Below are 15,498 nucleotides of genomic sequence, written 5' to 3'. Positions count from 1 at the left end.
TATTTCTTCTTTTTGTAGTCACAGCAGATGTTGTTTGTTACTGTTGGTCTTCAGCAGTTCAGTCAGTCTTCGCCCTTTATTTTTCTAATGCAGTCAATGGTAGAACTTTACTGTTTTCATTCAGTATGATGTTGTGCCTGCTTAGATGCCTGTATACCTTTCTTGATTGAAAAATGTGGCAGTATACCAGTCCAGCATTCAGAATAACAAATCACGCTTCCAACTTCTGTCTATCCAGTCAGCTCATATCAGCATGGAGTGAAATACAGAGACATTGTAGGATAGTGGTGCTTCCAATGTAAAACATGGTGTGAACTGTTTTGATGCCATCGTGAAAAGGTGATCTTGAAACATAGCATAGGCGTCTGTCTTCTCCCACTTTGTAAATATATCCTCAAGCTAAGAAGAAATTACTTGGATGTAGGGCCTGTTCACATAAACAGAATACAATTCCATGCACAGAGAAATAAAGTAAACGTTTATGTGACCTTTCTTCCAGGGAACTCCAGAATCCCACAGTAACTGATGCATTGATTTAATTTTGCCACAACTATTAAAGGCTTAAAATGTTTTTCATTTCATACGCAAAGCACCATTCCCCTGTTATCACCAGGTATTGATTCATTCATGAAGAAATTTTCTACATGTGGAACATCAGTTCTGCAGATGCTTTAAGTGATGACAGAGTATCTCTGTGCTATTTCTGGATGTTTATGCTGCTCACTTTAACCTGACTTGTCTGGAAATGTTTACAGGGAATTGTCACATATTCCAGAAAATTGAAAGCAGATTCTTATCTGTTGTTTTGCGTTTTTTCGTTAACTGGGATGGAACTGAAATGAATCAGTTGCTCCAATGAAGTACAGTATGTTTTTACACACTGGATTAGGATCGCTTTAAACACAAAAAATACCATGGAGATTTGCACTGATGAATATTCCACAGCTAATTTAGAGGCTTGTTGTATTGTAATTCAAGTCCATCACTTCCCTCTCTGGGAGACACAGGGCCTTTCCATGTGCAGGAACTTCCTGTAGGTAGAGAACACCTGCAGAGGACACCTCTTTCTGTCCTTTCATCAAAATATTTCCTAATAGCAGACATTTTTTATGGTACATACTCAGAAGCTTGTTCTTTTTCCAGACCATCACGGGGCTGGATAAAATGCCTGTTGAAGAACGTTCAGTTGGCCTGACAGGTCTTCATCTTGGTTCATCTAGGCCTGCTGTTGTTTCTTTAATGCCTTCTAAGTATTTACAAATAGGCTGGTTCAAATTGGCAGATGAGGAGACAATGATGCAACTAGAATCTGTTTCATTAATGAAGAAGTTAATGAACTCTTTCAATAAGAGAAGCCTTGAAATGATCTCGTTTCAAGCTGTTAGATTTCTAAGCTGTTTTCAACTAAAATATTCTGGAGGGTTTTGTGAAGAGGATAAACCTGACCCTCTTAATGTGGTGGTGTGGCCCAGTGGAAGTCAAGTAGGTACCATCTCCAGGTACTGTGTAGAGCACAAACATAATTCTGCTTAATACATAAAGTTGGTGGAACTTCAGTCATTTGGTTACATGTGCAATCTCATTTATAATATACACGTAATCTTTTGACTTCATATGAGAGGGTGGGTTGTAGGCATCCACTCCTTTGTGTTTCTGTCCCCAAAATCATAGCATTTTTATAAACAAAAGGATAATTATTTATTCTGTGTATTCAGACATTGAAGGATACAGTAGGGTGTGAGGTCACTCTACAGAAGTGGCTTGAATCTGCCAGAAGAGATCATTATCTATCTGATGAAGATAAGGGGAAGGAATTCCATCAATCCTCAAATGAAAATGAGGTCTTGATAAGTTTGATTGGAGATGAGTTCTCATTCACTTTAAGGTTTGGAAAGAAAAGCCTGGGCTTTCTGGGAACACTAATTTAAAGGCTACAACAAATAGGAATTCTCTTAAAAAAAAAAAAAAAAAAAGTGGGTAAAAGCATATTGTAGCATTTAAGTTAATGGTCTGTAAGGTTAATGGTCTGAATTGCACAAACAAACAATTTTATTTCCTCATGCTTTTTGTTAGATCATGGCAGTCTGTGGGCTATAAATAGGCTTATTTGATGTAATTTAAAATGTCTTTTACAGAACAATCAATTTAATCATGTGTTTTCTCTTTCAGGCTTGCCCCCTGTGCCTTCTACATCAAGAATGGGATTTTCAGAACTTTCCGTCAGGGAGCGTATGAGAGAGAAACTGAAAGCAGCCAGGGTGTGTGTCCTGCAGAAGTCCTCTTTGGTTGGCTTTCTTCTTCAAAATACCAGCAGCTTCAGTTTGCTTTCCTTGTGCTATGTGTGCCTGACTGGGTTATCTGCTTCTTTTAATTCTAAGGCCAAAATAGTATTCGATTGATTCTTTGGTACAGTTATTTTTCCAATGACTTTCTCAAGCTGTGTTGCTTTTTTTCCTGAAGTTCATGTTTCAGTTGTGTTTCTAATATAAAAGTTATCCTGTGTACTAATTAAAATTATGAAGTCATTACAGAACTCTTGTGTATTTTCATCAAAAACGTTATGCTCTTTTGAAATGAGTGGATTTCCTTGCAAGTTTACTGTGCAGTTCAATAAGGAGTATTAACATCTAGGTCTAAAAAGCACTTAAGCTGATTATTACAGTTAAAAGATTCAGTCCCTAATGCAAGCATGCATGAGATGTTGAGTTCCTGGGAATTACTGTAGCTTTGCTCCTATTACATTTCATATTACCACTGAGCATTATTTTTTGGTTTGCTTAGTCAAAAGCAGAAGCTACTTTATCTCAAGAAGACCTGGGTCCACGGCCAAGGCATTTAAAAAGCATCAGAGAAAGGAAAGCAGAACTGAGACTGGATAAAGGGGTAAGTGCTCTAGGGCTCAACTACAGAAGATCAGTTTCAGTCATTTTATTGTGACTAAAACAATATTGTTTGCTTTTGTTAAAAGGAACCTCTCTGCTTTTAACATGCGTGTTGAATGATAATCATTTTTCTTTAATTACAGCATAGGTATCCTGTTAAACTTGTCATTTACAGGTTCATTCTTCTGTTGTTTAAGATACCTTGAAGTATTTAAGTTACTGTTACAGAAAGGGGCACTCTATTATACCTTTACAACATTTAGCAACTGCACTATGTAAATTCATGTAACTACTGAACAGTAGCTTTGTCATTGCACCGTATTTGTATTTCCTTGTCACTATTTTTTATATATATATATATATATATATATTCTTTGTTAGAAAAGCATATTCTTTGTTAGAAAAGTAATTCTATATTAACCAAATATCAAAAGTTTATGCCTGTAAAACTTGCACCCAGTATCTTTGGTACTTTTGGAGCAGCTATCATTAAATATATAATATTGTTAATGTGTATATAGTAACAAAACTTATTTTAGTTTGTTGTGTTTTTTATTAAAATATATCAAAAGAGAGCAACAAGAACATAAAACTTATTGGGATACATGTCCCTGTGTTTGTGAAACTAATGCATCAGACTGGTTTGGTGGCAGTGGCTGCAATTCTTAGTGAGCTCTCAAGGTGTTCATCAGAGATTTTTGTTGAAATTGTACTCTTCCTGTGCTTCATCCTTGACAATAATTGTTCATGAGTGTACATACTGCCAAAAAGCAGTGACGTGAATAAGGTGTGACTGTGAAGTGAGGGATATTTCTCTCTGATAGGAGAGGGCTTGTGAAAGTCTGGTAAAGAGACGTGATCAAATTTTAGATGGCAACTCTATACATTCCATTTGAAAATTCACAAGTTTTATGCTGACTGTTTATGCTGACTGGAAATGGAGTTGCAAATAAACCTAAATAATTGATGATTTTTTTTTTTTGCAGTCTTGAAACCTGTTCAGAAATCCCTTTATCAAAACAGAAGGCATGGCTGCATATTTTTTGCTGTTCGTAAGACAGTGTTTAGCCAGTGTAAAAAAAATAATAATAATAATTAAAAAAAAAATCCAGAACATCACTTGCCATCAGTTGAGTTAGCGCTGCACTGTACCTTCCCTGTGTCCTGGTTTCAGCCCATGTGGGGTTCCTCATGTACCAGTTCCCTTGGTGCAGAGTGATGGTTGTGCCAGGCCACTCAGCAGTGTAGAACCACCGCCATGATGGTGTGTGGGGCAGGGAAGGGACGGGCTGTGTTGTGAGCTGTCTTGGGCCATGAATGGGCCGTGAGTTGGGCATACCTGGATTGAAGCTTCAGAAAACAAGGAGAGGACAACTGTGCTATTTCCTCTCTGGAGAGAGCAGGGGAATGTCATCCACAGGGTTTCAGAGTAGCCTACCAATAACTGTTTGAGGGGGGAGGGGAACAGGTTTGTATTCTGGCACCCAAGCAATGGAGAGTGCTTTTTTTTGCTTAAGAGCAAATATATTATTCCTCATTCCAACAGGGACAACAGAAGTAGCTGGCCTTGGGCTTGTTGATTCTCTCTATGGGCAGTGTTGTTGGGCAACAGCACCCTTGCCACAGCTTCCAGGCTTGTGCTGTCTGTCAGCTTCTCCTTTCTTGAGTCCCTGGGATGGGCAGATTTCTCATTACTCCCTCTCAGGGGGTAACATCTGATCTCAGTATTCAGCTGTGGTTTATTGGTTGCTTGCTTTTTTGATGAACCGTTGTGTTAAAACTCATGGTTTTTTGTTTGTTTGTTTTGTTTTTGGTGCAGTCTGGTGATCAACTTGGGGAGTTGCAAAGGGATGAATCTCTCTTATCATCAAAAATAAAGTTTTCTGATTCTGTGAAAAAACTCAAGCAGAAGTCACAGGTTGGTACCAAATCTTTCATTTCAATAACTGACATGAATTTTATTTAAGCATTTTATGGCTTCCTGATGCTGTTCGAGTAAGCAAGCAGAACTTGGTCTTGAGCAGTGAAAAGGAGTTTGTGTAATTTAAAAATTCACCTACAGTATCTGCCTAGAATTGGAGTATGAAATGGAAACCAAACATAAGAATGACATGGGGTTATTTAATTTTGAAAAACGAAGTTAATCCATCTGTAAACAATTTGTGGAGCTTGGAGGAAAAATGTTCCTTCTTCTAAAATCCTCTCAATTGAATGCACCAACTCTTAGTTAGAGGAACACAAATATTCATAGTCAAAAAATGTTTGTGTTAATTCTTCTGTTGGAGCTTTCATAAAGGTGCCTCAGTCTTTCACAGACAAAATACAATTATAAATTTATTCTTAAGTGATTCATCTGCATTTTTATAATCCATCATTATATAATGATATCTGCATTATAGCCAGAATTTTAGAGGATGTTTCAGACATTTAGAGCATTTGTGTGGGGTCTCTTCCAGAACAAGTAGCTATCCAGAAACAAGTGTTTGTGTGCCATTACTGCTAATATTAATAGAAGGGTAGTTTTGCTTGCCTTAAGTTTCTTTAAAAACATTTTTATGACTTTTTATTTTTTTCACAGGCCCAGAGTGATTATCCTTCTGCTGAAGAAGCGTATAACTTCTTTACCTTAAATTTTGATCCTGAACCAGAGAGTATAAAGGCTGGAGCACGGAAAAGGAGTGAATTAAATGAAGAAGAGGCAGAAGAATATGTAGAAACTCATGAGGAAGAACAAGAGGAGGATGAAACGGTGTGAGCTATAGAATAAATGTTCATAATTTTAATCAGACTTGAATTAATTTTAATTATCTGATACAAAATGGCAGCTTTTGTTTCCTTAAAAGTCCTGAAAGTATGCTTTCTAAAATTCTCTACTTTAAGAAGTAAGTGAACTAATGGTGATGTTTGCACCTGAACTATAGGATGAAGATGCACACCTAGTTAAAGATGCTGATTTGTTCATTATGGGACAGACAGATGAAGATTTTCTAGTAACGAAGCCTGCTGAGTGTGAAAGATACTCTGAACAGCTGCAAAAAGAAAAAGAATTCCTGTTCATTCCCAGCATGCAAACAGGTATGAAGATGGTGCATACAATTTTCTTAGATTTTGCATAGCGTTGCACTTTTTGATCAACTGAAAAATCGTGTATCTGAATGGCAGCAGGGAGAGATTTAATGGCTGTGTCTGACACTGATCATCCAGTTAAGTCTGAGTCTGAAAAGGTCTGACAAAATGAGCTAACTAGTCATATGCACTCCTTCACAGATCACCATCTGCTATGCTGGCCCGTTGGTTGCTCTCGAGTATAACATAGTGTTTTCTATAGTAAATGGAGGGTGGCTGGCCTCTTTTTCACTGGGATTTAGCTATTATGTTATTTAGCGTATACAACAGGTTCCAGTGTACGCACAGTACTAAAGGTGATTCATGTGCTGTATAATATATGGTATTTACTTGACCACATCTGTGTTATTTTTTTTTCCATATGACAACCTTGCCAGAAGTAATTTAGTGATTCTATGATTCTGTGTATGTAACATTAGTATTTCTGTAATGTGAGGGTATCACTTGCTATTCAATATTTGAAGTGAAAGAAACAGAAATGAGTTCTATAATGGTATATAAATAAAATGATATGAGGACAGCCTGGAACGAAATAGCAAAATTTTGACATTTGGTACCTCTACTTTTTTGTGTGTTGCATCTGAATTCTGACCGCTTCCGGTGCGTTCTGCTGTGTTCTGATGTAGGGGGTCACTGTACTTACTGTGTTGATCAGTGTAATTACTCCTTGGATGTAGGCGGAGAGTACTCTTTAAAAAGGACGAAGCCCATACACACCAGTGAAGTCATGCTGCAAATGGTTTTTAAAGAGTTCTGCCTGCTGTTACTGGTGAACACGAGCGTTTATGCATGTTCAGGGTTTTGTACAAGAGTAGCCTGAACCAAACTAGTAATAGGAGTTAACGCTTTGCTTTATTCGAGAGTGGCTTCAAAACATTCATGTAATCAATTGTTACTGCTAGAAGGTTTTACAGGATTAGAGAAGAAACTCAACTCCACTAAACTATTTAAAGAGTATTTAAAGTAAATGTTTAATTATTTGTTTGGAATATCTGTGATACTTTTATGATAGAATTAACCTGTGGATCTGTCCTGATAAAGAAAATGACCTATTTCAGTTATATACTTTTTTTTTATTTTACTTAGGAGTATATGGCTGGTAGCATGTTTAATATGGAGTGCCATTTGTTTAACAGCATAAGCTGTTACAGATTAGGCAAACTAGAACGGCAATTTTAAGATATTTTACGTGCTTTTATGTATAATTTCTTACTAGTGCCTACTTCTCAGAAGATGCCTGAAAACATGCAGCCTAGGTACCTTGAGGATGAGGGTCTTTACGCAGAAGAAAGGCCCTTTGTATCACCATCTAATCAAAATATTTTAGAAAACAGAATTCTAAGACAGGAGAAAGTAAGTCATCTTTGTATTCTTAACTGTCTTCTTCAGACTTCTTATTGATCAATATTTATTTTGCTATTGTATAGGCTGTCAGTAAATAGAAGCTTATGGTAATTTGGGGCTTTCATCTTCAAAATGTGTAGCTGTATTGGACTCTAAGATATTGGATTTTTCTGGAGTGTGTTTTAGTGTTTCTCAATAGGTAGAACGCCAGAATGGGTCTTAGAAAACTGATGTCTTCCTTGCTTTACTCAGAGCTTGTTGTGGGACAAATCATTTCGCTTGTATGTGCCGCAGTTTATTTTACACTAAAATAAGAGTAAATACAACTTTTTTTAATAAGAAGAGAGCTAGTGGTATGTATAAAGACTTTAAAATCAGGACTGGGCACTGTAGTGATGTACTAGAAGATCATAGCAAAAGCAGTGTGGAATATCATCTGTGTTCACCGAAGGTAACATGAGCGATGTACCTGTAGAAATTTATTGATCAGACTGTAAGTGTAACTAAATATTATACAAATTATCTGGTTATGTTTAAGATCTATAAGAGTAGCTAATAGGATAGCCTGAGAAGGTGCTTTGGGTAGGTTTTATGCTGTACTAAGTGGCATGTAGGTTAGTATAGAGTGGAACTGCTATATTCTAGTTCAAATGTATATTTTCTTATAGTTCATACAGTATCTGAAGTTGGAAGGCACCCAGAAGGTTCATTGGGTCACTTTAATTCTGTCAGGCTTGGTGCCACAACCACTTCTTTGTGAAGTTCTTTGACTTTCTCCTGTGCTAGGAAAGGCTCTTTCGTGAATCAGTTTGGGTCTAAAATTTATGGCTGTTCAGTTACAACCACTTAGTTTTCTGGATTGCTTTACTGTGTGACTACGTCAGTATATTTGGCTCTAGCTAGAGTCAGCTTAAAACAGGTGTGCATAAGAGGGCAGCCTAGCATCTTTCAGCAGCTGCACTGGTTTAAACTTTACTTGGATTCTATTCATGAGAGCAAAGGGATGAATTAGGTCAGTGGTTCATCTGTGAAGTGTGGATAGCAATCATCACCTCGCCTGCTTTCACAGATGCTGTTCCTTAACTAGTTCAGGTTTCAGGTTCTAGACTGGAGAAGTTGAGAGATGCTTGGATAGACGATCCCTCTGAGCTGTCGTTTAGTTTTATAATTCTTTGCTTTATAATTTTTGTATTCCAATTTAAATATGTGGGTGGCAGTCTCGTGCAAAACTACAATTCTTTGAATTCTAGGCACTTAAGAAAATACAATATTTAAATATTAAGTGTTGATTTTTTTTTTTCTTTTCAGAGTCTGTTAACATCCAACATTGAAAGAAAAAATTAAGTAAATATATTTGAGCAAGCTCTTGGTTCTGTGACTTCAAAGCTTATCTTTAGTCAGAAACAGTTCATAGTCACCTTTTCTTTCACAGTTATTTTTTGCAAGTCATGTAGATACGGAAGAAACAATATATTTTATCTTCATTTGTAGGGGAAAGAGTGGTTTGGTGATGATGGCAGAATCTTAGCATTGCCTAATCCAATTAAGCAGTCTTCTACTAGGCCTCCAGTATTCTCATTGGAAGAAGGCATTGCACCAGAACTTGAAACAATCTATAGAAAGGTAGGTGTTTTTAATATATGTTATTATTGGGAGCCTGAAGTTTTTTACAGTTTAAGACTCAGTCTTGGGACTTGTAAATCCATTCTTTTTTTCTTTCTTAACTTTCAGGCAATAAGAACAACAGCTGCCAATCAGTATCTCATTGGACCTGGAGATTTTCAGGGGCCGTTTCAACTGGATATTGATATTTCTGGACTAATATTCACACATCATCCCTGTTTTAGCCGTGAACATGTGTTAGCAGCTAAACTGGCTCAGTTATATGATCAGTATTTAGCCAGAAAACAGAAGAATCTTACTGAACTTCTCACAGACAAGGTATTTTTGGGAGACCTCCTTGTGGCCCTCTAGTACTTAAAGGGAGTGTATAAACAGGAGGGGAAACGACTGTTTACATGGGTGGATAGTGATAGGACAAGGCGAGATGGTTTTAAACCGAGATGGGAGGTTTAGGTTAGATATTAGGACCTTTCAGTCCTGATTTTGGAATCAGTTATTCTTTTTTTCAAAATCTGTTTTGAAATCTTTCTTCTTCAGATGCCAATGGGATTCATTTGTAGTAGCCAATGTATGTTTTCAGCTATATACTCGTCTTTATTTGTATGATCTCTCTTGTTTGATCAGTTTGTTTAAACAAACTGTTCCTTGGTTGTAATTTCATTGCTCCTACTTTGGTTGTATTTGCTTTCATTTCCAGCAGATCTGCTAGCCATTCTGGTTTTACGTTCAGTATTATCATTAAGAGAAACTACAGCAACGTGATAACTAACGTTTTATTTCCTATCGCATCAGTCTTTCTTATGTTTATCTCCTGTAGTCAGTCTTCTATATTCTTTTGTCTTCACAGCCGTGTATAATTTTTGGACAGCTACTTTAGGAGAATGCATCTTTTATTTACTCACTCCTTGGGGAGATCTCATCACTATTTATAAATATGAAAAGCATGGAAGGCAAATGGATGGGGCCAGGCTCTTTTTAGTGGTCAACAGTGACGGGGTAACAAGCAGTAACTGGAACACAGAAAATTGCATAGAGATGTGAAGAATAAATTGTTTACTATCAAGATGACAGAGCACTGGAACAGGCTGTCTAGACAGAGTATGGAGTCTCCTTCTCTGGAGATATTCAAGATGTGCCTGTACCCTTCCTGTGTAATCCAGTGTAGGAAATGTGCTTTAGCATAGGGGTTGGACTTGACGATCCACAGAGGTCCCTTCCAACCCCTGTAATTCTGTGATGTCTGTCTTCTAATAGTAACTGAAGGTCTGGCCCCTTGTAATCAAATTATGGTTTCAGAAGTATATTTGAACCTATGCTGTTGTTCCCAGGCCTGTCTTGTCTGCAAACCTTTTGGTCTTTCAGTTGTAAAATGCACTATGTTACACTTAAATTTTTTGGTGCTGTAGCCCAGCTTCTGTAACACACTCATCATGTCCTCTCATTTTTCTTTTTTCTTCACTTCCTGGGCTTACCTCTGGTGGCACATCCTCATCCCAAAGAACTATTTTAGAAGGCTTTTGTTTTGTTGTGGGTTGTTTTTTTTTTTTTTTTTTTTTTTTCCCAGGCTCACCTTTTTTTTTTCTCTTTGCTGAGCTCTCAAATTAATCCTAGCTCTGTCTTGCCCCCTTGTCTAGATCTGTCATAGTGATCCAAGTCAGAAAGTGTCCCTTGCATCTAGGGATCCAAATTAGAATTTTACCTTAAAAAAATCAGCACCTCACAGACGTGGCAAAACCATAATCCTCTAATTAAAGAAGCAAGACAGTTCAGAGGGGTATTATACTGTATGCCTCAGAAATGTCACACTATCTGTTAATTTTTTTGTTTGTTCATTTAAGCTGCGTGCTTTGAGGAACGCTGTGCAATGTAGCATGGACAGTGCTGCTGCTTCTGGTCCTACAGCACAACAGAGCATACCTGAATACAAAATTGAAATCAGGTAGGTATGGATTTCTTAACTTAATGCTTTTAAAAACTGTATTACTTTACCTTTCTCTGCTGGAACAGAATATAATTCACGCTGAACTTTTACATTCTTGGAAGTGGCTCTAGAATTTTGAAGGCATAAGAAATTTTACTGATAGGTTGAGTAAAAAAACATGAAGAAAATATAGTGTGGGTAGAAATCTTATATTCAAAAGTAGTCTAACTTGATTACCTCTTATTGGTTACTTAGAAATTACTGATGTTCTTTGCACAATTAAAGTTCAGTTAAAGTAAGGTCAGCTGACACAATACTGTGAGTGATGTAATTGTCTGAACAGACAAAAAAGCTTGTTTTTTTTCCATCTCCCTTGTTCTCATTACACAAGGCACATGCTATCAAAATGGTTCTCTTGATTCACCGTGCGTTCTTAGGTTTGTTGGTCGTGGGGTATTTTTTGCCAGTGGGTTAGTACAAAACGGCCGAGTTTTCTTTTACGATATTACAGTTATTGTTCTTGGACAGTAACTAGATAACAAAAGTATCTATCTTCCAGTTTTTGGCTTGGTAGTGAAAGTTAGTATTTATTTTGGCAGATGGTGAGCTGTAAGTATAAGCAGCATGATAAAAACTAGATTGTCTTGGAAATCTAAGCTGAACAGCCTTTTTACTTGTACGTAGGTCGTTCTGGAAGTAATGCTTCCTATTGATTTCCTTGGAACTGAAAGCGTATGAAGAATGCAATAGCACTCTGAGAGAGAAAATTCTCAGCTACAAAACACTATTTTTCAGCATAGCCAATTTGTATGGATAAGCTGATCAAGGTGCTCTTCATCGTGTGGTGTGACAGCTGTGCATGGCCGTCTGGAATGTGGCTTGTCTTTCATGTTGCTGTCACCACTGCTGAAAGACACCACCCACCACCACACTGTGCTCACATCCGCTGTTTGGCCTCCATAAGCATTCAGCAAGTGTCAGTGAGTGTCAACAGATGTAATTGTTTGTCCATGGAGGAATTAAGTTCCATGAGCCTTTGCTTCATTTTCACTTTCATGTCATGTGCCCTTTTGTCAAACTGCCCCTCTGCTGCCGTCTGTCGCACAGCAACAAAATGGAATATTGGTGGGAAGGGTCAACCTATACTGCCATACCACTCACATCCACCTGTGACATCGTGGGCCAACACAGTAAAATAGGGGGCATTACTTTTGGAGCAGCCCTTTTATATACTTAAAAATCTGAAAGTTTATCAAAAGTCTGAAACTGGGCAATAACAACAACAAAAAACAAGTCTAAAATGTTGTGCTGGATCACAGAAGTAAAGTTTATCATGCAATTCAAATTAAAATTCACATTCTTTTTTGAATCACAATTCTGCTATGACTCGTGAAACCTTCACCAGCTTATACTTACACATCCACACTACTCTTAGTTTGGGAGTTGCTTCTTCATATTTTCATCCTTTATGTATGCTGACTTGCCATCTATTATTGTCTGTGCAGGACGTACTGGAATATATACTGTATTGTTCATACTGAAGGATAAAGTCTCCCATCGAAAAGAAAGTAATTTTTATTAGTATTTCAACACATCTGATAGGAGCAAAAGGTCTGCAGTTACCATGCAATACCTTTGAGACCGGAGCTCTCACAAGGGAAAGCAGATTAGAAATAAGTGGGTTCGCTATGAAAGGGTGGCTCTTGTATTCTGGCACCAACCCTGAGCTTTGCTTTGCTGTTAATCCCAATTAGAGAATTCCTTCTGGATATCTTAAGACTTTTCTAGGTCTTGTGTGCTTGCTTTAGCTTAGTGTTACACTATTATGAATTAGGAGAAACTTGACTGAAATCACTTAGATCAGTGTTGTGTAAGTAATGTGAGATGAGCATAGCTGGGGTTACCCTTGGGCTTTCATATGTGTAATTCTTCTTGGCAACAGTTCTGTTGTTGGAAGCTGTTACACGTGAGGCTCAGATAGACTCAGGATTGTAACTGTCATGGTTTTTCACCTAACTGGGACTACGTACGTTGGTAAAAATATCTTATCTCCTTTGTCTCAGTTTTAAGATTTCATTTCCCTGAAGATCAGTGTAGCATATTCATGAAAAACTGCGGATGTGAAGAGAGTGTAGCATGGAAAATAATCTTTGTAACTACTTCCTCCACCTTCCAATAACGTAATTGCTGTGTTCTCTTCACTGTCTAAACATGAGAGCTATAGTTTTCTGTTGGATCAAGGACTGTCATCTAAGTGCAGAAAAGCTTTGCAAATGAGCAATTTCAGCCCTTCCGTCTCCATTTGCTGAAGAGGAAGTCACTGTATGCTGCAGATTGAAGGTTTTCTGCTCTTCTGGATGATGTATTTCAGAAGAGGGGATTTTCTACTGAAAGGTCCTGCTTCCACGTAGAATAAATTACTTAGGCATAATTACTGACCATTGTGTTCCCACTGTCTTTAAGCATCTTCTTGTCTTCTGGCTTCATCTTGTAAAACAGAAAAGAAAGGGGTTTCAAGCTACACGTAATAACTGCTAGCTAATGAAATGGAGCAGTTGTTCATCTTATTTTCCAAGAAGTCTGTATTTCAACTTTGTTTATTGTTTTTCCTACCTCTGCTTGTGTTTTTAAATAATGTGTTATGTATTACTTCTCTGAACTGTAACTCAGGCTCCCTTTCTTCCATGCTTTCCAATTATTACAAGTAATAATGATTTAGTTGACATCTTACCTTCTTTCCTTTACCCCACATTACTAGTAGTAGGCATGTTTAGCTACCAGGGTAGTACTGGAAAAAGTCTGTTGTTGTTCTTGACATCAGAGTGTGTTCATCATTAAAGGTGCTAATGAATATCTGTTTTACAAACATTTGGGGGGGGGTAGAAATGTGAAATACTAAGTCTGAGGCAAAAGAGCCCTGTTAATTTTGTTTGTGTAAAGAATCTTTTAGGTCTACTTAGATTACTTCATACATTACCACATTACTTCATCTTTACGAGTGCTTTTTAGTGGAACTAGAAGCATGTTAAGTATAAAACATATTTTGTAATGTATGATTCTAATAAGCATTACTTCATAGCAGCAGCATTAGTTTCCTGGGCTGTTGTTTACAGGCATTGACTTTAAAATGTTTTTAATGATGTACAGCTGTAATAAGCATTTCAGAAGACTTAAGAAGTCTCCAGAGAATGAACTGTAATTGAAGTCAGATTGTCCAAAGTTCATGAGACGAGAGCCTAGAGTACTGATAGTGAGGAAAACCAAATCCTGTCATCTTCAAGTTCATCTGGTTTTTTATGCGCCTTGGATTTAAACCACTGCAGCCATCAATCACACTGAAAAGCACATCAATTGGCTTTTGGTATCTAAGCTTTTTGCTGTATTGTTCCACTGAGTTATACAACTCTGATTTTGTACGTATGTTTATATATTTCTAGGCAAACCAGAAGACTTCGTGATGCTGAACAAGAAAAAGATAGGATGTTGCTTAAAAGTATTATAAAAGTTTGGAAACAAATGAAGTCCCTCCGTGAATTTCAGAAGTTCACTAACACGCCCATGAAGCTTTATTTGAGGAAGTATGTTTTGATAACATTCTTTGCATTTCATTTGCCAGCAGTGAGGTTTTAGTGAGATGAGCTGTTTTGGGATGTGAAAGGTGCAAAAGTAAGGATTTCAGTAGTGTCTGTCACTGGTTAGGCTTGCCAGACTTGGAGTAGGGAAGAATGTAATGACTGTAACAAAGTGAAACTCCTAAGGTCTAACAGGTAAAGAAAAAGTAATTAAGCCCGTTTTGGATGGTAGCTATCTGCTGTTAACTCTTGTAGACTGAGCTAGTATTTTTCAACATGCAGTGCTTTTGATATAATGGAATTAATTCATGGGGAAGTGGACTTAATGCTATATATGATAATCTTTAATGTAATGTTTAAATTAATTTATACATCATGTTTATACAATTGTTTTGAAGGGAAGAAGTTGATCAGAGATCAGATGAGAAAGCATATGAAGCAGAAATTCAGGCTGAGATAAATGAATTACAAGAAGAATACATGGAAGAATATGAAAAGAAAATGGAGGAGTATAAAACTGAGCTACAAGAGTGGAAATCCTGGAAGAAGGCACAGGTTTGTTTAAATCATTGTTAACATCATTGCTTCACAAAAATTAGGTTATTACTCAGTATGTTCAAAGCTTATCCTTGTAATACAAGAACAGTCAGTGTCAGAATAGGCATGACTAAATTTTCTGATGTATTTGCATATATTCTATGTAGAACATGCTAGTGAACTGCATGGAAAAATATGGTGTGGTTGGTTTGGATTGGCTGAACATCCAAGTAATCTGTAAGTGCAGAAGAATGAAGTTGCTCGCAGTTGTCTAAAGTTTGAACATGCATATGAATGCTGGAGTTGTTCAGGAGAAACTGAGACGTGCGCTGTATTCTGCTCATTTACTTTTGTATCTGGTGTAGAGGGAGGGCATCATTTTGCACTTTATAATAAAGATGCTGCTAAGCTAAGAAGTTATTACTGCATGTGCGTTCACTTTGTCCATCTATGCAGACAATGCATCTCAAAGAACTGCTATTTGAGTAACCTT

The 15,498-nt window shown here is 37.2% G+C and overlaps 1 protein-coding gene across 8 annotated transcripts in view; it reads left to right on the top strand.

Annotated features, from left to right (window-relative positions):
* CC2D2A (coiled-coil and C2 domain containing 2A) overlaps positions 1-15,498 on the top strand; it is a 57,531-nt gene that overhangs the window by 3,678 nt on the left and 38,355 nt on the right. For all 8 annotated transcript variants that reach the window (XR_005859965.2, XR_005859966.2, XR_005859967.2 and 5 more), the window contains 11 exons: positions 2,170-2,258; positions 2,782-2,883; positions 4,702-4,800; positions 5,461-5,631; positions 5,804-5,957; positions 7,225-7,361; positions 8,844-8,975; positions 9,084-9,293; positions 10,814-10,914; positions 14,334-14,474; positions 14,867-15,023. Coding sequence is in view for 5 of the 8 variants with exons in the window: in XM_015285800.4 (XP_015141286.2) it covers positions 2,170-2,258; positions 2,782-2,883; positions 4,702-4,800; positions 5,461-5,631; positions 5,804-5,957; positions 7,225-7,361; positions 8,844-8,975; positions 9,084-9,293; positions 10,814-10,914; positions 14,334-14,474; positions 14,867-15,023 (1,493 nt within the window). In the remaining 3 variants the exon portion in view is untranslated. The remainder of the gene's footprint in view (positions 1-2,169; positions 2,259-2,781; positions 2,884-4,701; positions 4,801-5,460; positions 5,632-5,803; positions 5,958-7,224; positions 7,362-8,843; positions 8,976-9,083; positions 9,294-10,813; positions 10,915-14,333; positions 14,475-14,866; positions 15,024-15,498) is intronic.

This window comes from Gallus gallus, chromosome 4 (assembly GCF_016699485.2).
Source record: "Gallus gallus isolate bGalGal1 chromosome 4, bGalGal1.mat.broiler.GRCg7b, whole genome shotgun sequence".
NCBI lineage: Eukaryota > Metazoa > Chordata > Aves > Galliformes > Phasianidae > Gallus > Gallus gallus.
The sequence above is the reverse complement of the archived record's forward strand: the minus strand, read 5'-3'. Positions and strand labels throughout refer to the sequence as shown.